The sequence below is a fragment of the Candoia aspera genome, chromosome 8, assembly GCF_035149785.1.
Source record: "Candoia aspera isolate rCanAsp1 chromosome 8, rCanAsp1.hap2, whole genome shotgun sequence".
Taxonomy (NCBI): domain Eukaryota; kingdom Metazoa; phylum Chordata; class Lepidosauria; order Squamata; family Boidae; genus Candoia; species Candoia aspera.
In genome coordinates, this window is record NC_086160.1 from 63,555,923 (window position 1) to 63,582,913 (window position 26,991).

Below are 26,991 nucleotides of genomic sequence, written 5' to 3' on the forward strand. Positions count from 1 at the left end.
ATTTGTCCAAGGGTAAGATTTTTTCCAAGCTTGACCTTCGGGAAGCCTATTTTTGCATCCGCATACGAGCTGGAGACGAATGGAAAACTGCTTTTAATTGCCCATTGGGTTCATTTCAGTATAAAGTCCTCCCTTTTGGGTTAGCAGGGGCACCCGGGGTCTTCATGCAATTGATTAATGAAGTGTTACATGATCATTTGTTTAAAGGGGTCCTGGTTTATTTAGACAATGTTCTCATTTACACTGAAACCGAGGAGGAACACGAACGCCTCCTCAAACAGGTGTTAAACAAGCTTAGAGATGCTAAACTCTATGCCAAGCTTTCCAAATGTGAATTTCACAAAGCCCAACTTGACTATCTAGGCTATAGGGTATCTGACAAAGGCATTGAGATGGACCCTGAAAAAATTCAGGCGGTTTTAAGTTGGGAATGCCCCCACACCCAGAGGCAATTACAAAGTTTCTTAGGGTTCAGTAATTACTATTGGCAGTTTATCCAGGGATTTGCTGAGATTGCTTTGTCCCTTACTGACTTACTACATACCAGGGGTTTGGGAGAAACACGCAAGGTGAAAAATCCTGGGGCAGTGCTGAATTGGACACCTGAATGCCAGACAGCATTTGAGAGGTTAAAAACCCTTTTCACTGCTGAGCCTATTTTACAGCACCCCGATCCTGATCGCCCCTTTGTGGTCCAAGTTGATGCTTCTGACTTCTCAATTGGGGCTATATTGTTACAGAAAGATTCTGAAGATCACTTAAAACCCTGCGCTTATCTGTCCAGAAAATTTTCTGAAACTGAACGCCGGTGGCATGTTTGGGAAAAAGAGGCTTTTGCTGTAAAAGCCGCTTTGGAAGCCTGGCGTCACCTCCTGGAAGGTGCTAAATGCCCTTTCTAGGTTTGGACCAATCACAGGAATTTGGAAGCCCTCCGCACCCCCCGGCATCTCAGTCCTAAACAAATTCACTGGGCTCAATTTTTCAGTCATTTTAACTTCCAGTTAAAATGTATTCCGGGAAAGAAAAACTTTCTGGCCGATGCTTTGTCACGTTTGCCTCAGGACTCTGACCACATGGCAGATATAGTTGGGACTGTTCTCACTGAACCACAACTGGGCTTGGTTGCACTCACCCGGAGCCAGACCCGTGCACAGGCAACCCCGCCCCCAGCCCCGTCTGGGAAGTGGAAAATGCAAGTTCCTTGTCAGTTACAAAAGGACTTTCTCCAGGCACTGAAATCTGACACTTGGTTGCTAGCAAATAGAGACAATGTTTCTTTTGAAAATGGTCTGGCGTGGGTGGAACACCACCTTTATGTGCCTGAAACTTTGAGGGCTGATGTTTTGCAGCATTCCCATGATGACAAACTGGCTGGACACTTTGGTTTTTCAAAACCTTGCATTTGGTTCGCCGTCAATTTTGGTGGCTGACCTTGAGGCATGACGTTAAAGACTATGTTGCTTCCTGTCCTGTTTGTGCCATGTCAAAGCAGAAAGGGGGTAAACCTCAGGGGCTTCTGCAGCCAGTAGCCAGCCCATCCTGTCCCTGGGAGGAGATTTCTATGGCTTTTATTGTGGACCTGCCACCCAGTCAGAAGAAAACTGTCATTTGGGTTGTAAAAGATTTTTCTCCAAACAAGCCCATTTCATCCCATGTGCATCCATCCCATCAGCCCCGCAATTGGCCCGCCTATTTCTCATCCACATCTACCATCTCCACGGTAGCCCCTCCCATTTGGTAACTGACCGCAGAACACAGTTCACTTCCCAGTTTTGGAAATCGTTTTTAAAATTGATTGGCACCAAACAGGCATTGTCCACATCGTCGCATCCTGAGACTGATGGATCTATGGAGGTTTTGAACTCTACCCTTGAACAATTCCAAAGGGCATACATAAATTACCATCAGGACAACTGGGTTGACTTGTTGCCCTTTGCTGAGGTGGCTTACAACAATGCTGTCCATCAGAGCACTGGGCATACCCCTTTTTGGGTGGTTTCTGGTCATGACTTTGTTCCCATCCCTGAGCTGCCACAAACCCCTCCCCAGTCCTGTTCTGCCTCTGACTGGGCTGTTCAGCTAGCTGATTCCTGGCCAGTGATTCAGCAGGCTTTGGCTGATGCCCAGTCTGCTTACAAATTCCAAGTCGACAAACGCCGTTCTGTGCAACATGATTTCAAAATTGGGGATCAGGTTTATCTTTCTACCAAATTCATAAAGTCCCCACAGCCCTCGAAAAAGCTTGCTCCCAAGTTCATTGGTCCTTTCCCTGTTGTTGGTATTGTCAATCCAGTTACTGTTAAGTTGGACTTGCCTCACAATTTGAAACATTTGCACCCTGTTTTCCATTGCAGCCTTCTCAAGCCTGTCCACCACTCTTCCCACTGGTATCCCCAACCTCCTCCTCCTGCTCCGATCATGATTGATGGCCAACAGCACTTTGAAGTGAAGGAGGTCGTTGATTCTCGCAAGCTTCGAGGCACCCTCCAGTACCTGATCCGTTGGAAACACTTTCCTCATCCTGAATGGGTGCCTGCTCGCCACGTTAATGCTCCTGATTTAGTTAATCGTTTCCACTTAGCTTACCCTTTGAAGCCTGCTGCTTAGAGTTTTCTTTCTTTTGGGGGGGGGGGCAGTATGTCATGTTCACTGTTTCAATGTGCACTGTACATCGCAACATTTCACATGCCATGGTGCTGACGTGCGTTTATGGTGGGAGGGAGCTGCTGTGAAACATTGTGCCAAGCTCTGTATCTGTGGAATGTGTTTGGGTTATGTGGTCTACTCAAGGACTTTTCCCGCGGACCATCAGGAGCCGTTAGGAGCACCTGGGATTGTGAGCCTGAGAAGATTCTACGGGGGGAGGGATCTCGTTTGTACCAAGGGTTTTTTAGTTTGCATTTGGTGCACTTTTTCCATTTTCAGCTTTCTTTGTGATCGTGCATACTATTCTTTAATAAATCAGATATCTTTATGAACCTGTTCATGAGTTTGATGGTGTTTTAGGATAGGCAATTATTACATGGTTGAGCCTCCTCTGTAGCTGCTCCAGTTCTGACAAATTTATTTTATTTTATTTATCATATTTTCCCGCTACCCATCTTGAAAATGACTCTGGGTGGCTTACAACAAATAACAAACTCTTCCTGATTTGTGTGGGACCTCAGTATTCTGAAACTAAAAGTAGTAATCTAGACCAGTAAATTAAATTGGGCTGACAAATGAGTTATGTCCATTTCTGGTGGATTCAACTACACATATTCATTTTAATCTTTTTAAGGATGATGGTGATGATGAATGGAATGAAGTTGTATTAAGCAATCAACCATAACTATTCCCAAAATTCTCCCAGGCAAACCCCCAATTAATTAAATTGTTTTTTTGGATTCTGGCTTTTATTATTTTTAGATGATGTGAAGAATTGTGGCCTTAGATAACCTGAATTGACTTAAGCCAGTCCTTTAAATCAGACTGCTGTGGACTGCAGGCATTCTATGCATGGAACATATTATTCATTCATGGAAATAATAAATCCAACCAAGCTTCCGTAAATGAAATGTATATTTGAAATGTAAGTTGAGAGCACAGGTGACTATACTCACAAAATGGCTGTCATGAGAGACACAAATAATCCATTTACCAGAAGGTATACCAAGCCCTTCTCCCTGGATACTCTCTGCCATCCTAGTGAGACTTTTGTGAGGCCCAAAGGCAATACTGCAAATAGATATGCTGCTACAGGCTAATGCTTTGGAACATGACAGCTCCCTATTTATTTTTTCATTTAAAAGAATCATTAAAAAATAATCAGATGGGATAGGGTGCCTAATGGGTATCAAGGGAGGTGTCTGGGGGTTTACTGGTGCCTGTAAGCACTGTGATGCAGTTACATTTTCATTGGCTTGTTTAATATTTTATGTTTTATTATAACTTAATAATAAGAGTAATAATAAGAGTAACAATTGCAAACATTTTAGATTCATGTTGGTTTAACACTCTCCATTGCGGCATACAAGAGCTTCTTGCTTCCAGGGAGGTTAATGTTGCAAGTATTAAGGCTTCCCCCTCTTGGATGCAAACATCAGTGAGGTCTCTATATTTCTGCCCATAAATTTTTAATCATAGCCGCCTCCCTTCCACCACTGATTGAGTTCCCTACCGCAGCTAATGGCATGTCTTGTAATATTCATCCATGTAAAATATGCATATGGATGCCATTTCTGATTTTTCAAAGGAAGCTCACATAAGGTGAACTGAATGCCTTCCAAACTAGGGGAAATTTGTTACATGTTTGATCACCAAGTAATCAGAACATACAGGAGCCCTTGTCTCCAAGATACAAGGTTGGTATAATAGTCTGGATGGCATTTTGCCACCTGCCTCAAACTTAATCCAAATGAATCCCAGGATATAAATTTCCTTTGACTTCATTGGGAATGGGTATCTAAATGCATGCCCTCTGGCTGGAATACATTCAGAGATGACATACCTAAAAAAGTCAGCAGGTCAAACTACTAGAGGTGAATGAATTTTTAAACAAGAGGCATTCTGACGGCCATAATTTAATATCTCCAAGTAATTACTTTATGAAATGATTCCATGAACTGGGCAGTTTTTTTCTGCCAGGAATGAAATAGATAGTATATTGTAACTATGCTGGAGGTACAGCCCAGCCAATTTCCTTCCTTCCTTCCTTCCTTCCTTCCTTCCTTCCTTCCTTCCTTCCTTCCTTCCTTCCTTCCTCTGTCATATATATAAATGACACACACACACACACACACACATATATACATACATACATACACACATACATACATACATACATACATACGGATTCAACCCAGAAGCCTCCTGCTTTGCACCCCAACATTTTTGCAGGGATCCTCTTGAAGTACAATATGGATGACAAATAGGCAAGTAGTTCAGACCAAATTGTCTCTTTTCTCTTCCACTTTTCAGCAACAGACAATGTATCATTAAAAAAAAAAAAAGCATTTGCCAACCTGAGTGTCCTCCAGATGTATGGACTTCAACTCCCAGAATTTTCCACCAGCATTCCATTGCTGAGAATTTTGGGAACTAAGGACTGTCATGATATATCATTTTCCTCTTAATTCCAATAAAAGAAAGCCAAACAATCCAATGCCGCCTATCCAAGTCTCTTTACGAGGTTCTGAGCTGGCCAAAATAACACAGTATAATCCCCCTCGCTAAAATTTGTTACTGGATTTTGTCAAAGAATTCAACGAATGAATCAAAACCAGAGGCAGGCATTTCTTTCCTTTGACTGTAGCTGATCTAGTTTCTTAAATTGTTCCAATTCACAAAAGGACGGATTTCTAGAAAATGCCAATGTGATATTATGGACTTACAGTTACTGTCTGCAACAGCCATTGTCCCAGTGGCTTCTTCACATGAGGATCTTCACCAAAGCCAAGTAAGACAGAGAGTTTTGCCCCAGCTGTTTAATTTGTTCCATGGTGGATTGCCAGCTATCTCCATCCTTAAGCTATTTCTTTTTACCTTCTTGGTACTAGCTCTATTAATAAATTAATTCTATTCTTGACCTCTGACTAATGGAGTAATTATATAGCAATCACCTTTATTCTATGTATATTTCATCATTCCTCCAAGATGCAAAGAAACAGCTCACATGGTTCTCACTATATTTCTATCCACACAACAACTTTGTTAGGTAAATTGTACCAGTGGCAATATCTGCAGCAATTTGGTAGCCAGTTGACTTTGATTATCAAAAAAGGTTGTTGTTGTTGTTGTTGTTTTAATACTTTCCATACCTGTTGGCTGGCATGTTCCTCCACTATATCCTGGACAGCACTTCCATTCCAGTGAGGTCACTATTATATGTTTGATCCTGTAAACTTGGTGGGTTCTTGAATGGGAACTGCAAGATGATTTAGAAAACAGACATTAGTGGGGGTCAGGGTGAATGGACATGATACAGTGGAGTCCTTGGTGCTCGCTGAGCTTGGTTGTTTGCTTGCAGATGTTTCATTGCCCAGCTAGTTGCAAGCAAACAACAAGGCTCAGAGAGCACCAAGGACTCCACAGTTCAACCCTTAGCTGCAGATATTCTGTTCTATTGGGACATGATACAGGATGATAGATCAGTAATAGGCCACAGTGGGATTCGTTCTGAAGTTTATTGATTGCATCTTGTGTAAGTTCACAAGTGAATGCTTTTTGACAGAATCATGGCATGTCAAAGCTAATAATAATAAAAATTTCAGGAGCACAAGTGAAAGGCATTTCTTTAAGATGTATGATCATCTGCTTTGCCACAAAAGTTTTCAGTGATGTCCAGGAAACAAAAAATAATTCCCAGGAAAAAAAATAAGACATTGCCGAGCAATAAAATTAGATGCTGACATAAACCATGGAACTGGCATCACATTGTAAAAAAGGTTTGAATAAATTTTCACTTGATGCTCAGAAGAAATTAAGATGTATGAAATGAATCCTAGGGACAGAGGGTCAAAACAGAAAAGGCCCTGCTTCTGATCACTTCTTAAAGTACAGAGATCCAGCTATCACAAGAATCCAAAATTTAAAAAAAAAGCAGGCATTCAACCTCTTAGAACCTAAATAGCAACTCAGCATTTTTGTGTATCTTATACAATGTTTACAAACTTAGCATTTTACTAAATCAGCTATACAAATCAATATGTTTGAAGAGTCAGACAGATTCCCCCAAATCAAATGTACCTATTACAAGTTCTCTTTATGCACGTGCATGCATACATACACACTGTCCTAAGCTTTGCAAAAATAATGTCCAAACTATATTTCCAAAACTCATTTGGTCTTCAATCCCATTTGTTAAAGACTTATTCAGTTTCAGCATCTGCGACTGGAGAAAAGGTTGGTTTTGAAGATTCTTCTGATAGCACTACGAAATATCCTCATCTGTGACAGCATCACCACCTAGTACACATTGGCAGCTGCTGATGCCCCAGAACCCATCACTGACATCTGCTTTTTTACACACACCCTTTCCACTTAGAACCTCAAGACAACATCTGGCAGCTGCAGTTATCTGCCAATTTACCATCATGCTCCATCATCAATCTGGGCACCTCCAGATGTATGGACAATTCTCAGATCAGGGAAATCTTCTTGAAGTCGCCATGGGTGGGCAAGACTGGTGACTATGTCACCTTTTATGGAGCATACAAGAACAATACAGGCTCTTCCAGAAGAAGGGGACCAATTTTATAGGAAACAGTGATAATTATAGAATATTACAAAAATATCTTGACATAAGGAGAGGATGATACACTAAAAAGCAAATTATATCAAATGTAATCTTATAGTCCTTACACTTGAGGTTCCTATTTGAATTTTACTTACGTGGAAGGCAGGGAGTGCAGTAGGCTAAGAGCAAAACTGAGTAAGTATCCATTTTTAGAAGTTAAAATTATGCCTTCAGTTTCAGCATGACTATGAATAAGATGCAATACAAATGTATGTCATTAACAGCATGAAATCTGGTTCCAAAATACTCATGTCCACTCAAAGTTTCTGCTCAAGTGAATCCCTATAAACCTTTCCGGGTTGCTAGAGTAACATCTAATTAGTAGGGAGATTTTTACAACCAAATTGCCTTCTGGGGATTTGCTCACATTTACATCTTCTCTTTTATCATTGAGGTCTTCTCAAGATGACTTGGATTTTGCAGTCAAGCAAAAACGTATGCTTAGGTGGCCATGCACTTGGTATCTGGCCTGAAAATAGAGATTCCATCATCACAGGGGTCTAGATAATACAGATGATTCTAAATATACCCTCCACATTGAACAAAGAACCCAATTTCGATTCCTAACTTAATACAGAAAGATCAAGGGTAGAGTTTTTTGACCAACAAGTGACCCTCATTTTTTTCTCCATATCGTCTGGCTATATGCAGAGGAGCAGTGCATAAAGAGGGCAGAGTTATGTCTCTAGCTTGAAGAACAGATTATTGCAGTAAGAAGTGAAGGACTTCTTGGAAAGTAAAATGTTGGGGAAGGAATATTCAGGATTTTATCAGTTAAAAAGCAGTGAATGGATCTTATGCTAGTATGGAGGAGAGATTTTCAGGAATAGAGATGACATCTTCTGTTTTGAAGACTTCTGTGTAGGACAAGGCTGAACAAGAGTTGCAAACATTTGTCTTGCTCCCTCCCTTAAGGTGTTTTATTTTTTTTTAACATCCATCCATCCATCCAACCATTTATTTTTATGAAAGGAAGTTTACATGCAGTATAGCAAAAAATCACTCTTGGCATTATATTTCTTTACAAGAAGGCACCATAAACATTCCTAAGAAAGGTGTCCACTTCTCCCCCACCAAATAACAAAGGCGACGTAGTGATAGAGTGGTAGAGAGAGCAAACCCCTCAGTTTGCCTTCTGGCCATGCCCCAAAGGACAAATACTTTTGTACTTCCCCCTCTCCCAAGTAAATTGTGAAAGTACCCATGAAATGTTCTCAACACTCCTAAACTGCTCATTGCACACTGCCCTCCCCAGACCTTTGGTGAGGAGAGAGGTGAGTCCCATAAGTAACACTGTATTCATTAACTTGATTTAATATCCTATTTATTTTTCCTTGCGGTACAGAATCTGTTTAATAGTTCACTTTTCTTTGTCTATCATGGAATTTGTATCTTGTAAGAATTTGAGCAACCATCATGAAACAAATTATTGCATGGTTAGGTGTAGAAAATGCTAATATTGGTTAAAGGAAGAATGTTATGAAATCAAGGCACATTTTGATGTTCTCAACACACTTCAGCCTTTCAGAAGGTTTTCCCTGATCATCATTTAAATCCCTTTCACATATATCCAGTTATCTAAGAATAAGAAATGTGTTTGGATTGCCATGGATAGTTAATCAATTGTCTTCAGCTCCTTACACGAATATCTGAGCTAAAACTAAGACTGTAGCCTGACCTGATTCAAAACAGAAATGGTTTTGGGAAAACAAATCCATGCATATTTCAGATGCTGAATGGCTATGTAATTAAATTTGCTGTTGATCTTGGATGAAGGGTATTTCAGACAGAGCAACAAAGATATGAACATTGAAATGGTTTTGAGTTTTATGAAAGGAGATGGACTACATTTTTTTTTAAATTGCTCCTAGACTTCAATCATATGCTATAGATATGCCAGCCTGCCATCTAGTGGAAAATGGAACAAACAGGTGTGAAGGTCATGGAAAATCTGATCCATATGTTTGTAGAATTAAAACAACCTTTCCAAAAGTGGTCTACTCTCAGAATGTTACATTGCAACTCCTAGAATTCCTAGCTGAAGGTTGTGCTGGGTGAGCAGTCTGGAGGTTTTAGTCTTTAAAACGTAGAAAATATTAGATTGAGGAAAGCTGAATTAAAACACTGATAGTTGTGTTCATCTCAATAGGTATGAGATCTACCTAATGCTCTGGTGGAGCAGATAAATAACCATCTGTTTCCATTTCAGGAAATTCTCCACGCAGAAGAAATAAGATTTTGATCTCAGTCCCCCTGATGTTTAAATCTTAAAAAATCCGTCATCCTAAAACATTGGTAGAGGTAGGCAAATCAGTTTGTTTCTAGACTTCTACAGGTAGTCCTTGACTTACAACCACAATTGGGACTGGAAGTTCTGTTGCTAAGTGAGGCAGTTGTTAAGTGATTCACGCCCAATTTTACAACCTTTTTTGGCATGGTCGTTAAGTGAATCTGTCTTCCCCCATTGACTCAGCTTGTCGGAAGCTGGTTGGGAAGGTTGCCAATGGCGATCATGTGACTCCGGAACACTGCAATGGTCGTAAGTGCAAGCCAGTTGCCAAGTGCCTGAATTTTTATCATGTGACCACCGGGATGCTACAATGGTCGTAAGTGCAAGGATTGATCACAAGTCACTTTTTTCAGTGCTGTCATAATTTCAAACAGTCGCTAAATGAACAGTTGTAAGTTGAGGACTACCTGTTATATGTTTTTATTCTTAAGTCTTTTCTGTCTCATTTATGCTTTATCTTTTAATGTGTGAGAATTGTTACTTAAATGTATATCTCCTTTCAAAATGCCTTTTCTTTCAAAATAGACTTTTTAAAAACCTTGATTTGAGAGTTGTCGGGGAGCATTTAGGAAGTGCAAAAGCTCATAAATAACCAGCTTCCTGAGTGAATAACAAAAGCTTATGAATAACAAAATTGGCAGTTCATATCTGTATTCACAAAGATCAACGACCAAAGCATCCTTAATTATGAGTTGCCAATATGTAGCCTGGCTACCACAAATAACGTAGACAGCAAAAATTAGTTCATTTTTGAACACAGATGAGGTGAACGCCCCTCTGTTCTGTTTAGATCTGACTTGATATTTACAAGCTTTCTTAGTCCAGAAAAGCTTGTCAGTTTAAATTAGTGTTCAGGAGCTGGATGAAAAATAGATGAAATTCTGAGGAGCTGAAAACTCATTTCCTATGGATGCCTGCAAAATCTCATTGGATCTGTCAACCAGCCAGTCCAAAGGCTAGCCATACACAACTGTGTCTTAGTCCAATGGCAGAATCAGAAGAGAATTCAGTCTTGTTTGAAAGCAGACTTCACCTATAGATGTTACATAGTATAATAGTGTCACATAGCTTCATGCTTGAGTTACCTTTTCTAACACGCATGTATTCACAGACATGCTGGTTTGCCACACTGAAATGTGGGCAGCAGTTTGTGGGGGCAAGAGCAATTAACATATATGATAAAAACTGAAAGGGTTTATTAAGCGAAGCGTAGAGAAACTTTAGCTGCAAAGCACAGTTTAAACAGGAAATACCCATTGACAAGACAAGGAAACAGCACATGGCAATATTCGATAGAGGAAGGTAAATACAGACAAAATCTGACATCCATTTAATAGTTCATTTAGTTTAGTTCATTCTCTTCATCAAGGCAGCCATGGATGTCCTTCATATTACTCTGGTTCATTTTTACCACCTTTCCTAGGTAGATCTAACCTGAGGTTTGTCTGTTGGGGTGATTGACAGGATATATACCTTTCCCTCTTAACTAATCAGATTTCTTCCCAAACACTGGCCAATGTGTGAGAGACATTCCACAGATAAAGAGCGTACCTGGATAGATAAAGAAAATCTGCCTGACCATGACAGTCTAACTCCCTGTACCAGTTGGCTAACCTTATGATTAACAGTTTAAGATCATGTTATATTGAAACCATTGGTTATGGTCCAGAGATAGAAACACATCAAGCTATGCTGATATCACTTTCCAAGAAATCAAAGGCATAAGAAGAGTAATCCATCAACTACTGATTTATAGCCTATATGCCCTTACCACCTAAAATGGAAAATCATGGATATAGGCAAAGGGGTGCATATAGGAAAAGGGGTACACTCCACTAGCTCCTTGCCTTTCTTCCACAATTCCAACACAAACACACATACAGGAAATTAAAAGAGGAAAAGTGAAAGTACAGTATACATTATCCACCTAGAACATTTCAAGGCAGCAATGAACTTTTTATTTTGTTTTATAGTTATTTTAAGGGAGATATGTCTGAGTTGGACAAATAATCCATTATTTAACAGAGCAAAGGTTAACCAAAATGAGTATGGAGCCCCTCTATACCTTTGACATAGCTATAATTCATTGTAGATGAATTAAGCAAACTCCTGTATTTGTTGCTTAGTCCAGAAGCGTTCTTCTGTTCGACCAAGGAAGATGTCATGCGCTGCCTACCTCTGAATAACGTTCAGACACTGGTTTGCAAAGCAGGCTCTGGTTTATTTCAGGGTAGGTACAACGTTGGTAGAAAAAAGCTGAGAGTGACAGGAGCGCGCCGGTGCGGGGTTTAAATACCCCGCGCCGGTCAGCGCCCCCTCGCTCTCGGTCACGTCACCCCCCTTTGTCCCATGCGTTGCCCTGCCATTGGTTGAGGGTTTCCAGGATCGCCCATCCTCAGGTTTTCATTCTTCTGCTGATTGCTTTCAGCTGGGCGATCCCCGTTGTATTGCCGCTGATGGCTTGGGTGGCTCCGTGATCCGTTTAGCTATTGTTTGTTAGCCGTTAGTCGTTGTGGGTTGATGGCTACTTAACTTGTACCCCTTCACCTATTTCCTTGTCATTGTCATGAGTGCCATTGCGCTGATGACTTTAGCTCAACGGCACTCATGACATACTGCCCCCTTTCCGAATAGTGTTCTCCCCCGGGTTTCTGGGTTTTCCCCATGGAGCTGTCAAAAGGCCCTTTTTTTTTTTTTTTTTTTTTCAAAGTTCCCGCCGGAGTAGTTGTCGCCCCTCCCTTTGCTCCTCCCTCTACCACGTGCCTTCCCAGGGTGTGTCCATGGTGCGCACGCTCGGGTTCTGACCTGGCGTGCGCATGCTCCAGCCACACCCTGTTTGTTTGGCTCAGTTCGGCGAGGCGAGAGGCGTGGCTGGTCGGGTGCTTCTCAGCTCCAGGTAGGGCCCTTCTTTTCTTATTTAGAGTGCGCCGCCTTTGTTGTGTCTCTTGGGCGTTGCCCCCAGGTTGCCCTGTTGACTTGCTTGCCACTCCCCCGCGGCCGGGGGGCGGGGGGAGGGTGCTGGCGATCGTTTGTCACCACCCCGTGGGCCCGGGGCGGGGGGAGTGAGTCCCGGGGGGGGGAAGGTCCACCCAAGTCGCGGGCTTGGGGGGGGCCCTTTCCCTTGGGGCACGGGAGGCGGGGGGAGGCCTGCGGCGGGGGGTTTGGTTTTGCTGACCTTGGTTGCGGTTTGTCGGGGTATGCCCGGTGAAATGCTCTGGTCAGGTCAGGCGCGTTAACGTTGTGCGCCGCCACCCATTCCGGGTGGGGGAAGTGTTTCCACCTGACCAGATAGTGTAGGGTTCCTCGTTGCTTGCGGGAGTCGAGGATGTCCCTTATCTCGAAGTGGTGTTGCCCGTCGATCATGAGCGGTGCGGGCTGTGGCGTGCTTGGGTGCCATCGGGAGGTGGTTGCCGGTTTTAGGAGGCTGGTGTGGAACACCGGGTGGAGCCTCCGGAGGTTGTGTGGCAGGTCCAGGCGTATTGCTACCGGGTTCACTATTTGCGTGACTCGGAACGGCCCGATGTACTTAGGCCCCAGTTTTTTCGAGGGTTGGGTTGACTTTAGGAACTTGGTGGAGAGATAGGCCATATCCCCCGCCTGGAACGTCGGTTGTAGGCGCCGGTGCTTGTCGGCCTGCTCTTTGTAAGCAGCCTGTGCCTCCTTTAGCGCCGCCGTGATTACTGGCCATGCTTCCGCGATCTTCCGTCCCCAGTCGCTGGCGTCCACCTGGGGTTCCGGGGGTTGAGGTAGCTCCGGGATGGGGACGAAGTCGCGCCCCGAGACTACTTCGAACGGGGTTTTCCCCGTGCTCGTGTGGACGGCGTTATTGTATGCGACTTCGGCGAACGGGAGCAGTTCAGCCCAGTCGTCTTGGTGGTAGTTCGTATATGATCGTATAAATTGCTCTAAGGTGGCATTAAGAACCTCAGTGGCTCCGTCCGTCTGCGGATGCCAAGCCGTAGATAGGGCCTGTTGGGTCCCCGTCAGCTTCAGGAAGGCCCGCCAGAATTTGGAGGTGAACTGTGTGCCCCTGTCGGTCACCACACGTGCGGGACATCCGTGTAGCCTGTACACGTGGATGAGGAAGAGTTTGGCTAGTTGTTGTGAGGATGGGACCGACGTGCAGGGGATGAAGTGGGCCTGCTTTGAGAAGTAGTCCTTCACCACCCAAATAGCCGTTTTCTTCTGGCTGGGTGGGAGGTCCACTATGAAATCCATAGAGATTTCCTCCCATGGGCGGGAGGGTTCTGCCACCCGTTGCAGTAGCCCCGCGGGTTTGCCTGGTGCCCGTTTGGCCCTAGCGCACGTTGGGCAGGACGCCACGTAGGTTTTTACGTCTCGCCTGAGCGCGGGCCACCAGAATTGGCGCCGTGTGAGGTGTAGGGTCTTGAGGAACCCAAAGTGTCCCGCTTGCTTGGCGTCGTGTGACCTGTGCAAGATCGCCTGGCGTTGCGAGTCCGGGACGTAGATTCTGCCTTCCCCCCATGCTAGGTCTTGCGCCATCGTTACCTTGTCGGGGTTTGCCAGGAACCAGGGGTCGGTTTTGAGGGCGGCGGCGAGGTCCTTGCGCATTCCCCCTGGTAGTTGCGGTTGGCTTCTTTCCGTCGCCGGTTGTCCCGCCGTCGGCTGCGCCGTAGCGTCGAGCTGCCTCCGTGCGCCGCTTCGGGTGGTCACGGCCATCCCCAGTTGCGAGGCGGATAGGACCGTCCCAATGGTGTCTGGGGCGGGCTCTTCGTCTTGGGGTAGCCGGGAGAGGGCGTCGGCCAGGAAGTTCTTCTTGCCCGGCATGAACTTCAGTTGGAAATCAAAGCGGCTGAAGAATTGGGCCCATCGGACCTGTTTTGGGCTAAGGCGTCTAGGCGTTCGTAGGGCCTCGAGGTTCCGGTGGTCCGTCCAGACCTCGAATGGTTGGGTGGTTCCCTCGAGTAGGTGTCGCCACGTCTCTAGTGCCGATTTCACCGCGAAGGCTTCTTTCTCCCAGACGTGCCATCGCCTCTCTGTCTCGGAGAACTTCCTTGACAGGTAGGCGCATGGTTTCAGGAGCCCCGTGGAGTCTTTTTGTAGCAGGATGGCTCCCAGGGAGAAGTCTGAGGCGTCGGCTTGGACCACGAACGGCCGTTCTGGGTCCGGGTGCGCGAGGATTGGCTCCGTCGTGAACAGCGCTTTCAGCTTGTCGAATGCGGTCTGGCACGCGGGAGTCCAATTCAGCACTGTGCCTGGGTTCTTGGCGCGTCGGGTGTCCCCCACCCCTTTGGTTTTGAGGAGGTCCGTTAAGGGGAGGGCTATCTCAGCGAACCCCCGGGCGAATGACCTGTAGAAATTCGCGAATCCCAGGAAGCTCTGTAGTTGCCGTCTGTTGCGGGGCCGCTCCCAGTTTAGCACCGCTTCGACTTTTGCGGGGTCCATTTCGATGCCGTCCCCGGAGATTCGATACCCCAAATAGTCTAGGCGCTCTTTGTGAAACTCGCACTTTGTAGGCTTTGCATAGAGCTGCGCCCTTCTGAGCTTGTCGAGGACTTGCCTGACTAAGGTTACGTGTTCCTCGTGCGTTTTTGTGTAAATGAGGACGTCGTCGATGTAGACCAGGACCCCTTTAAACAGATGTTCATGCAGTACCTCATTGATGAGCTGCATGAACACCCCAGGGGCCCCCGCGAGTCCGAAGGGCAGTACCTTGTACTGGAACGCGCCTAGGGGGCAGTTAAACGCCGTCTTCCATTCGTCCCCCTCCCTGATTCGGATGCGATAGTACGCCTCGCGAAGGTCCAATTTGGAAAAGACTTTGCCCGTGGACAGGTGGGCGAGCATGTCCTTCACCAGGGGTAAGGGGTATTTGTTGGACAGGGAAGCCGCGTTTAGGCCCCGGTAGTCGGTGCAGAGCCGTAGGGTCCCGTCTTTCTTCTCCCGGAATAAGACGGGGGCTCCGACCGGTGAGCATGCTGGCTCTATGAATCCCCTGTCTAGGTTTTTATCGATGAACTCCCGGAGGGTTGCCATCTCCTTCGGGGTCATCGAATAAATCTTTGGTCTAGGTAAGGGGACGTCGGGCAGTAGGTCAATCCGGCAATCCGTCTTGCGGTGGGGGGGTAGTTGGTCGGCTTCTGCCTCTCCGAAGACTTCGGAGAAGTCGGCGTATTGTTCTGGTAGGTCTGCTGTGGTAGCGGCATTGTCTTGTGTGGTCGCCTCCGCTCGTCCTACCGTGGGGTTGCTTTTGCCAGCTGGTACTGGTGCTCGATACTCGCCGTCGCCGAATGTGAAGGTGCGGGTCGCCCAGTTGATCCGCGGGTTGTTTTTCGCGAGCCATGGCATCCCCAGGACTGCAATGGGCCGTCCGATGGGCGTGACTACGAACGATGTGCGCTCGGTGTGCGTGCCCATTTGCAGGGTGACCGGCTCGGTTTGTAGCGTGGCTGGTTTCCCTCCCGCTGTAGAGCCGTCCAGCTGGTGGAATGCCAGCGGCGTGGGGAGGGGGAAGCAGCGGAGGTCGAGTTTGGCGACTAGGTCGGGGTGGATGAGGTTTTTTGAGCACCCCGAGTCCACTAGTGCTGCGGCCGTGGTGGCTCCGTTGCCGGCAGAGAGTTGAATTGCTGCCAATATTACGGAGCTTTTGTCGTTTCGTTGAGGTGGTCCGCGTTGCTGTCCCACCGCCTGCCTCGCCACGCGTCTCAGAGCAAGCGGGGAGCATTTCCCGCCGGCTGGTCGGGGTCGGTATTGTCCTCTTCCCCCCAGTAAGCGTCCCAGCCCTCTTCCGGTGTCGCTGTGGCCACGGTCATTCGGCGGTGAGGGGGCGGCCCCGGGTTGGGTGGTTTGGGGCTAATTTTCGGGGCGGGCTTGGGCGCGCTGGTCGGCGGTCGGTTGGCGAAGCAATCCGCCGTCTTGTGCCCTAATTTGCCACACCTCCCGCAGGGCTCCCGGTTGAACTTCTTTTTTGGGTATATGGGGCCGGCCATCCCCCCGTGTGGTGCGGGTACCTTTTTCCCGACATAGTTTGTGTCTTCCGTGGTTGTCATCAGGAAGGTGCGGTGCGCGTGTTCGGCTTTCCCCGCGAGGTGGATCCACCCGTGTAACGTTTCTGGGTCGTCGCGGTAGAGGGCCCATTGGAGAACGTCGCGGTTGAGCCCCCTTTTGAAGATTTCCAGCAGGGTGGTCTCAGACCAGTCGCAGACCTTTCCCGCGAGGGCTTTGAACTCCAGGGCGTAGTCAGGGACCGTGCGTGTGCCCTGTTTAAGTCTCTGGAGTGCGCTTTTCGCCCGTACTTTAGCTAGGGGGTCTTCGAAGTAGGTTTTCATCTCTTTGATGAAAGCAGGGAAGGTGGCGAGGGCGGGGGAGCTGGACTCGTACAGTTGGACGTACCAGTCCGCCGCCCTGTCTTGGAGTTTGATCGCCACGGCGGCGATCTTGTCGGCCTCGGAGTCATAGGAGTGTCCGTGCCTCCCCATGAACTCCCTAGCGTTGGTCACGAAAAACGAGAGTTTTGAGGGGGTCCCATCGAAGAAGATGGGGAAGTCCTTTGGGGCCCGGGCGTTTTGTGCGGCCCCGCCTCTCGCTTCCCGGGGTGTGGTGTCGGCCGCCTGTGCCGTCTGCTGGCTCTCCGCTGGCCCGTGTGGGTTCGGTGCTTCGCTCGGGGTGTGGGCTTGTGCGGGGACGTCGTTGGGTGGCGCGGGGGGCATGAGCGCCTGGAGCATGGTCCGGAGTTCCGTCAGCTGAGCCCGCATGGCCGCGAGTTCAGCTCGTGCCTCCTCGTCCACAGCCCGCGCCGCCGCTGGGGCCGGTTCCGTTGGCGCGTCCTCGGGGGTGGGTTGCCGGTGGGGTTCATCGTCCCTCCGCCGCGGGTCCGCTTCCTCCTCCGTCTGATGGGTGTCTCCGTCGTCCTCCTCCGTGTCGAGCATCGTGGGGCTGTCGCTCCACGCCCGTTGCTGGGGTGCGATGTGGGGCGCGGGGTCCTCCGCTGGTTTCGGAAGTCGTGCTGCTCCCTCCCGCGGTCGGGTTGCCTCCGTCGCCATCTCCCCTTGGGGTTGGAGCTGAGGCTCGGGTCGGGTGGGGTGGGCGTCCATGGCTCCGGGAGTCCGCGGTGCCTCTGGCCTCGGTCGGTCCTCCTCTGTCTCTTGCCGCGCGGCTCGCCCTCCTTGCCCGCGTCGTTCCGGCCTCATCTTGCTGGTCTTCTCGCCGTCTACTCCTCCCGCGGCTCGTTGTCGTCCGGTGGGGCTCGGCGAGGCTGAGTTTATGACTCTCAGCTTTATGTCATGCGCTGCCTACCTCTGAATAACGTTCAGACACTGGTTTGCAAAGCAGGCTCTGGTTTATTTCAGGGTAGGTACAACGTTGGTAGAAAAAAGCTGAGAGTGACAGGAGCGCGCCGGTGCGGGGTTTAAATACCCCGCGCCGGTCAGCGCCCCCTCGCTCTCGGTCACGTCACCCCCCTTTGTCCCATGCGTTGCCCTGCCATTGGTTGAGGGTTTCCAGGATCGCCCATCCTCAGGTTTTCATTCTTCTGCTGATTGCTTTCAGCTGGGCGATCCCCGTTGTATTGCCGCTGATGGCTTGGGTGGCTCCGTGATCCGTTTAGCTATTGTTTGTTAGCCGTTAGTCGTTGTGGGTTGATGGCTACTTAACTTGTACCCCTTCACCTATTTCCTTGTCATTGTCATGAGTGCCATTGCGCTGATGACTTTAGCTCAACGGCACTCATGACAGAAGATTTCTGGATGAATCCTCCAGATGTTAAGTCAAATTGTAATTATTTCATTTCAGTCCACTAAAACAAATTCCTGTATTCATAATGAGTTAGTCAAAACGAGCTGTGAACTAATAATTATGAACTTTAAAGGTACTACTTCTTTTGTATAAGAATAGGAAGGACCGTGCACCTTACATGCAGAAAGTCCAAAGTTCAGTCCTCAGCATTTCCAGCTAGGATTGGAGAAGCTTCTTATCTGGAATTCTGGATAGCCTTTGCCAGTTAGTATAAACAGTACTGAACTAGGTGGAGGATTGATATATAACTATATTCTGTGTTCCACCACTAATAAAACTTTAATTCTTCCAGCTTCTCTAGCAGAAACTCCATTTAATATTCCCCTTCCAATATCCCATCCTTGGATGGAGTATTCTGTATATCCCAGCTCCTCTCTTCCAATAGATTTTTGCTTAATTGCTAAGAAAAGGATATTTCTGAGCAGTTTCCCCAGTCTTTTTCTTCATTAATGTACCTGCCCATAATTTAAATCTTCCCATCTCAGTGATATAAACCATATTACATACCTTGATCCACAGGTTCCCGTAACCCAAGTGCATGGCTTGGGTCTCCCTGATGCATAGGTTTCTACATTGTCAACCACTATGGTGGGCTGAAGCCTTGTGTGAACATAGGCACACCAGTTCCTGTGTAAATAGAAAGAGAAAGAAGCAAATGAAGATTTACTATACAACCAATAACATAAATGAAAATATTGATGGACATCTGGGGAAACACTAGGCTGACAGATAGGATGATGCAGATTTCCTTCCCATTCCAGGTGAACCGCTGAGTTGTTATTTCCAAGGCAGCAAGTACAGGCAATTTGCTGACCAAGCAAGAGAGATTTACACACCTACCAGTAACTCACCTAGAATACAACCATTTACCAGACAGTAATGGGACCAGGGACAAAGTATATATCTAAGAGGGCCTGGCCAGCCAGATGAAACACAAACAGCTTGTAATGACCCTACTGATATTTGCACATGGCAGAATTCGCATCAACTGTATTAGGTAACTGTCCACAGCTATCATCTGCATTTATCTCTGCCATACAGCTGTGCTTTCACTTTTCAGAAATATTACTGTTCATTAAATGAATTCTGGACATGGCATTTACTCTTTTTCTTTTATACTGTTTCTTCTATTTTTGTATAAGCTCTAACAGACCTATGGCAAGACAATCATTCTTTTTAATTGATACACGTATTTTAAAAAATCCATGTGAAACTTTATTTATGTCCCTTTCTTACAAAAGAATAAAAAAGGATTAAAAATCTACTCGCTGCTTAAATCTGATTCTTCATTAGCCTCTACCTACCTAAAATAAAGATGAGTTATAGCAACAAATAACAATGATTACTGCAGCACCACTGGGGACTGTAGTTAAGTAATTTATTTAGAAAGGAAAGAAAAAGAAAATAAGGTAGAAGAATATTTAAAAACCCCTGCTTGATCAGATTTGGAATAAGTTAATCTATTTTCATTCCACAATATGCTCACCCATATACATAGGTCCATTCTGTTCTGTTTCCATCTGGAATATGTCAGGGGAGATGCGGGGTTAAGTGCCCAATGGAATGTTTCATGAGCAGACCTACATTGAAACTCTTAGGAACTGTGAAAGCTTGTGGACAACTAACTTTTGATGGGCACATTCATCTAGGAAGCTTGGGCTGTTATATTTCAGTCATATTTTCATCCAGTCATTTTATATCCTGATTAACCTTTTGGAATGCAAGCCATATGCAGAGTACTCCCCCCTCTAATATTTTCCCACAACAGAAGCCCTATGAGATAGATAGAGCTAAGAGAGAGTGACTGATCCAAAGTCACCCAATAAGCTTTCACGGTTGAAGATGACACCAAAAATTGGATCTCATTGATCCTAATCCAGCAGTGTAATGGCTACACCATTATTAGAGTTACAAAATCAATTTCTCAAAGATTTCTAGATCACAGAAAGGTTGTTAAATCTTATTAATTTTATTAACAAGTTCCCATAATATCTATCCAGTTTCTTCTAGAAGCCCATGTCTACAAACCCTTTGTAATTCCCCCACCTAGCAGGTGAACATTGTTGCAACTTGCCTTTCAACATGTAATTACAAATCTTGTGAATCAAGCTCATAATTTGTATAGCTTTGGGTTTAATTGATGGTATTGCTAAATGAAGAGTAACGGGAGATGGGCTGGGAAAGGCTGCTATGGATGCATTGCAAATAGTTGTGAGTTTAAAGTATTTGTACTTATTGATTGTCTTTGTTCATCTAAATACTACTACTACTACTAATAATAATAATAATAATTGCCTCTGAGTCCATTTTTGACTCATGGTGACTACCTGGACTAGTCCCTTCAGTTTTCTCGGCAAGGTTTTTCAGAAGTGGTTTGCCATTGCCTGCTTCTGAGGGCTGAGAGAGAGTGACTGGCCCAAGGTCACTCAGCTGGCTTGATGCCTAAGGCAGGACTAGAACTCATGGTCTCCCAGTCTAGCTCAGTGCCCTACCCACTACACCAAACTAGCTCTCTATCTACCTAACATCAATCTATTTCTGTAATTTAAATACCATTAGCATTCAAAGACTCTTTGCAGTTTACAACATAAAAACATGATTGAACTATTCACTAAAAAGGTATAGACTATAATTTCAATCATCATATAGTGCCTAGCCAGCATAAGGCAAGACCAGTTTCCAAAAGCTCTATATAACTCTATATAAATCCTGACCACCTTTCAAAATGAGGCCAAGGTTGTGCCCAATCTAACCTCATGGAGAAGATGTTCTATAAGGTAGGGCCACAACCAAGAAACACCATCCCTAGCCCTCTTCTGTACTCCCTATTATTGTGGAGTGGGAACCTGCAGCATCCCCCTTTGGGATGAACATACTGGACTGGCCAGTTCCATCTGAAGAAAGTGGTCTTTTGGTATGCAAAAAGGAAAAAAAAATATCCCAGGGAATTCCAAGGAAGGCTAGGAAAGACTCCAGTCTCAATCTCAAAAGAGTGCTACTATTTATTTATTTAATCACATCTATAGGGCCGCCCATCTCACACAAGCCAACTCTGGGCAGCATACAACAATTGAATAAAACAGCAAATAGATTTTAAAAAAACAATAATTATAAAAGGATAAAAAGTAATTATTAAAATAAGAATATTATCATAAAATTTTATGATGTGCAAACCCCATGGAGGGAGCAAGAATATCAATCACAGTGGAGCCACCTAGGAATGTCTCCAGGTCCCAGACACAACCAGGTCTTGAGGGACTTCCTAAATGATAGCAGTGAAAGACCGAGCCTAACTTCAGGGGAGAGAATGTTCCACAAGGAGGGTGCCACAGCAGAGAAGGCCCACCTGCGGGGACCCACCAAATGCAAGTCCCTGGTGGATGGAACCCATAACACACCTTCCCTGCCAGATCTAATGAGATGGGTTGATGTAATCAGGGAGAGGCAGTCCCTCAGATGACCTGGCCCATGCTGTGTATTTTTTTCTTTAACTTTGGTGATTGTTCATTTATACTTTATGTATATTTGTTTGAAAATCGATTAATTCAAATAAAAAAAAATTAAATACTATTGAAAAATAGAAATGAAAGGAAATAATCCTGCATATATTATAACCAGAGCTGACTCCACAGTTGCACATCTATAAAGGCATCTACTAATTCATTTTAATTTTACTTTCCACTAGAATAAGAATGGGCAACTTGCAGCCCTTGTGAATTTTGGATCATGGCCTAAATGAATGTGATCGTCAATTAAATTTCAAAACTCTTGTACAAGAGATCAGTTCAGAACCCTGAGTTTGGAGTAAATTACACAGTGCCCATGGTATTGGCTAAGTTCCATTTCTCACCTGATTTTTGAAAGATTATTTTAATTAAAAATATTTAACTGAGTGTTGCATGCTCCAAGGTAAACCACCAAAATCTGGCATATTTATTGCAGACCTGACTTTGAGCCTAGGGTTCCATTGGGATAGTAAAGAACATGTTAAGGGACTAATTTGCCTTCTGCTAAATGGTATTTTGTGATTGGCCATTTCACAGTAGACCCACTGTTCCAAACATAACAGAAAGGACTGCTTGTCCTTGCCTGGGGTTATTGGTCCCTTCCCTGCAGCTTGATGCCTGGGACAGAAAGCCATATGTATTTGAAAAGGGAAGGAAAGGGGGTGTCCCCACCACTTCAGGGTCTGGTAGGACATTCAATGCAAGAAGTCTCTCTTATTGCCTCTGATCTTTCCAGGCAACATGGGAATTATGATTATTTTATTGTGATCCTTCAAAACCATCTGAATTTGAATCTCTAAGTGAAGCCCAGAAAATGGAAGGAGGGAGCCTTATTACCTTGTATTTAAAATAAATAGCACATTCTTCAGAAATAAGATAATGAGATACATGGAATGCTCACTAAGAAGAGAATATTAGAAGCCCAGAGTAGAATCCAACACAAGTGTTATCACTTGACTGATCTGATTAATTCAAATCAGTATATAAACGTCATGTGTTTTATCTTTAAATGCCTCAGCAAACTTCCTAATCATTGGTTCCTATTAAGTGTCCTTTCTATGTTAATCTTCTGTTTCCAAACCATGCTGGAGATATACTTGTGCTGCCCTATCTGTCCTCCATCATTGTTTTCTTCTGGAATGGTCAGAAGACAAAAAAATCATCCCCTGACCATACAAAATTGCATAATCTTCATGATGGGTGAAAGCCACAGGGGAAGTGACCTTCCCTTCTTCATGACCCTTCTCCTGACATTTTTGCTAAAAAAAATTTGTGTCTGTGTGGGGAAAAAAGGCAGGGAAAAATAAAACATTTTTTATTATGGGCAAAAGATTTCTTGAATGATTTCTTGATTGAGCCTGGAGTTAGCACTAACTTTACTGTGCAAATGTGCTCCTTATCACCTCTAAAACATGGACCTCCAGACAGATAACTGAGTCTAGGATTACATCCAAACCATTATTGCAGTCTCCAAAGAACCTAAAACACCACTTAAAATATAAACACTCAGTTTTGTCTGGATTAATCTTTAACTTGTTCCTTTCATCCAGCGAATGAATGACATCAAAACCTAGTGTAGAACTTCAGCAATTTTCTTGGATTAAGATGGAACAGTATATGATAAGTAAAAGTTAGACAGCTTAATTCCTGTCCTAAAATTGATGTCTAAGATTGCAAATGTGACTTGGTTTATGTTTCATGAATTCTCAGATCAATCAGCAGATGGCAATCTTTCCCAAGGCACATTTTCAAGACCTTTCATGGGCTTGCAAAGAGCTAGACTAAGATAAAGCACAGTCTTTCTCTAAAGTTTTCCTTGAGCTGCCCGCTTTCCCAGTACTGGTATTCGAAAATGTAACCTGTTCTTCCATCTGTAATTTATACAGAGAACCTTAATTTTTTTTAAAAAGTCTTCAAATTAGCTTGACTCCTAGTGACTCCATGAACATATCCCTTTAATTTTCTTGGCAACAAAGCAAAAGTGGCTTTGATTTCTGTAATTTGTTCAATATTCTAATCTAGTTTATAGCCCAGACATGACCTGGCAGTCACCTATATAGCTACTTATCTTCCATGACCTTGCTTATCTTCCAAGCCCAGAGTGAGTTAGCCAAGTGCTGATATCTGGTACTCCACTGGTCCATGGAGAGGAATGAGGAAGCATGTGTGATGATATCAAGATAGCAATTCTGTACAACTGGGATGCAAATCCATAAGGATGGTGTCCTAACAGCCAGGAACCACGCTGAGACAAGGAATAGGTCTCTAGTGTTTATTTACTGCTACATAACAGAGAATCCTAACAAACTGAAGAAGCGTGGGAAAACCCAGACATATAAACCCCAAAGACTAAGGCGGGCCCGATCTGTGTCTCTTTGAATGGCCACCTAATTCCTCAGTACTACGCATGCGCTTTACAGCCTGGATGGGAGCCCCCTGCTCGCCATCCTCACTCATGACAGATGGCATTTGTGTCACAATGTTACTGCATCCTGTTGATGTAATCTTGATTTGCTGGGGATGCCCATACATTAAGCACAGCAATCAACCAAGCATTTTTTGAAAGAGCAAAAATAATGAACAGTGAGGGGAAAAAACCCTACATATATTTTTAAAAGATGCATACTTTAGGAATATATATAAATGCATATGTAATTTTAAAGAGAGATATGTTTTTAATATTGTTAATAAGTTGTTATTAACATTTAAAGGCATATCTCAGGGAATGCCACTCCTGTTATGAAGTGACCCAGCTGTCCAGATTGGCAGGAGAGGCCTTTTTGAAGATATCTCTGCTGCCAGAAGTGCTTTAAATAAACCACAACAAAATCCAAGGATATTAACTGAATTAAAATGAATGTTAAACTTGATTTAAACATTCACTTTAATTCTGTTAATATTCTTGGATTTTGTTGTGGTTTATTTTTAATTCTGCTGGTTGCCTTGAGCAGATGGATGAGGTATACATTGGATAAATAAATCATCCCATATTAAGTATTTCTATAGATGGAGGTAATCTATTAGGACATAGTAGATGGAAGTCCTATCCAATCTTTTTTAAAAAAAAAAAATCTGTTCAATCGTCTCTGATTCTCAGAGACTGCCTGGCTGATCTAAAAAGAAAAGAAAGTAACCTGGATCAGACCTAATTAGTACTTAGATGGGAGATCAACAGGAAATCTCAGGGGCACAGACTACACTGTGAAGTTGAAAAATCTTCTTGAAAAAAAGGCAAGGACAAACTACTTTACTTTAGTTACAAGAAAACTGTCTGGATGTGTCTAGAGCAGTGGTTTTCAAAGTGGGGTCTGGGGACACCTGGGGGTCAAGTCAAGTAAATAAATATTTCAAAATTTCTCTTTTTTAATTTCTAATACAGTAAATATCAATAGATATAACCCACATAAATCAATGCTCTTTGGGGTCCTCAATCTTTTTTAACAATGTAACAATGTCCTGAGACCAAAATATTTGAGAACCACTGATCTAGAGAGTTCTAGGGAATATTTATCTCTAATCTATTCAGAATAGATAATCTATTCAGAATGATAATCTATTCAGATAAATATTCCCTAGAACTCTCTAGATCAGTGGTCCTATTCAGATTAACTCTAATCTATTCAGAAGGCCAATAAATGTGACTAAAATAAAATATAAATGAAAGGTTCTTCATGACTTTTTGCCAATAGGTTAGGCATCCAGCCAGTGCTATTTCCCACATCTTTAAATATAACTGATCCATGTTGTTGTTTATTTGTTTAGTCACTTCTGATTCTTCGTGACTTCGTGGACCAGCCCACGCCAGAGCTTCCTGTCGGTCGTCAACACCCCCAGCTCCCCCAGGGATGAATCCATCACCTCTAGAATATCATCTATCCATCTTGCCCATGGTGGGCCCTTCTTCCTTTTGCCCTCCACTCTCCCTAGCATCAGCATCTTCTCCAGGGTGTCCTGTCTTCTCATTATGTGGCCAAAGTATTTCAGTTTTGCCTTTAATATCGTTCCCTCAAGTGAGCAGTCTGGCTTAATTTCCTGGAGGATGGACTGGTTTGATCTTCTTGCAGTCCAAGGCACTCTCAGAATTTTCCTCCAACACCACAGTCCAAAAGCATCGATCTTCCTTCTCTCAGCCTTCCTTATGGTCCAGCTCTCGCAGCCATATGTTACTACGGGGAACACCATTGCTTTAAATATGCGGACCTTTGTTGTCAGTGTGATGTCTCTGCTCTTAACTATTTTATCGAGATTTGTCATTGCTCTTCTCCCAAGGATTAAGCGTCTTCTGATTTCCTGACCGCAGCCAGCATCTGCAGTAATCTTCGCACCTAGAAATACAAAGTCTTTCACTGCTTCTACATTTTCTCCCTCTATTTGCCAGTTATCAATCAAGCTGGTTGCCATACTCTTGGTTTTTTTGAGGTTTAGCTGCAAGCCAGCTTTTGCACTTTCTTCTTTCACCTTCATCATAAGGATCCTCAGTTCCTCTTTGCTTTCAGCCATCAAAGTGGTATCATCTGCATATCTGAGATTGTTAATATTTCTTCCAGTGATTTTAACTCCAGCCTTGGATTTCTCAAGCCCAGCATGTCGCATGATGAGTTCTGCGTACAAGTTGAATAGGTAGGGTGAGAGTATACAGCCCTGCCGTACTCCTTTCCCAATCTTAAACCGTGGTCTGTTCCGTGGTCTGTTCTTACTGTTGCTACTTGGTCGTTACACAGATTTCTCAGGAGGCATACAAGATGACTTGGTATCCCCCTACCACTAAGAACTTGCCACAATTTGTTATGGTCCACACAGTCAAAGGCTTTAGAATAGTCATTAAAACAGAAATAGATGTTTTTCTGAAACTCCCTGGCTTTTTCCATTATCCAGCAGATATTGGCAATTTGGTCCCTAGTTCCTCTGCCTTTTCTAAACCCAGCTTGCACATCTGGCAATTCTCACTCCATGAATTGCTGAAGTCTACCTTGCAGGATCTTGAGCATTATCTTACTGGCATGTGAAATGAGTGCCACTGTTCGATAGTTTGAACATTCTTTAGTGTTTCCCTTTTTTGGTATGGGGATAGAAGTTGATTTTTTCCAATCGGATGGCCATTCTTGTGTTTTCCAAATTTGCTGGCATATAGCATGCATTACCTTGACAGAATCATCTTGCAAGAT

The 26,991-nt window shown here is 44.5% G+C and overlaps 1 protein-coding gene across 1 annotated transcript in view; it reads right to left on the minus strand.

Moving 5' to 3' along the window:
* MMRN1 (multimerin 1) overlaps positions 1-26,991 on the minus strand; it is an 85,342-nt gene that overhangs the window by 48,785 nt on the left and 9,566 nt on the right. Inside the window, exons 2-3 of the mRNA XM_063310832.1 lie at positions 18,828-18,947; positions 5,799-5,905 (exon numbers count right to left, since the gene is read on the minus strand). Of these exons, the coding sequence (XP_063166902.1) occupies positions 5,799-5,905; positions 18,828-18,947 (227 nt within the window). The remainder of the gene's footprint in view (positions 1-5,798; positions 5,906-18,827; positions 18,948-26,991) is intronic.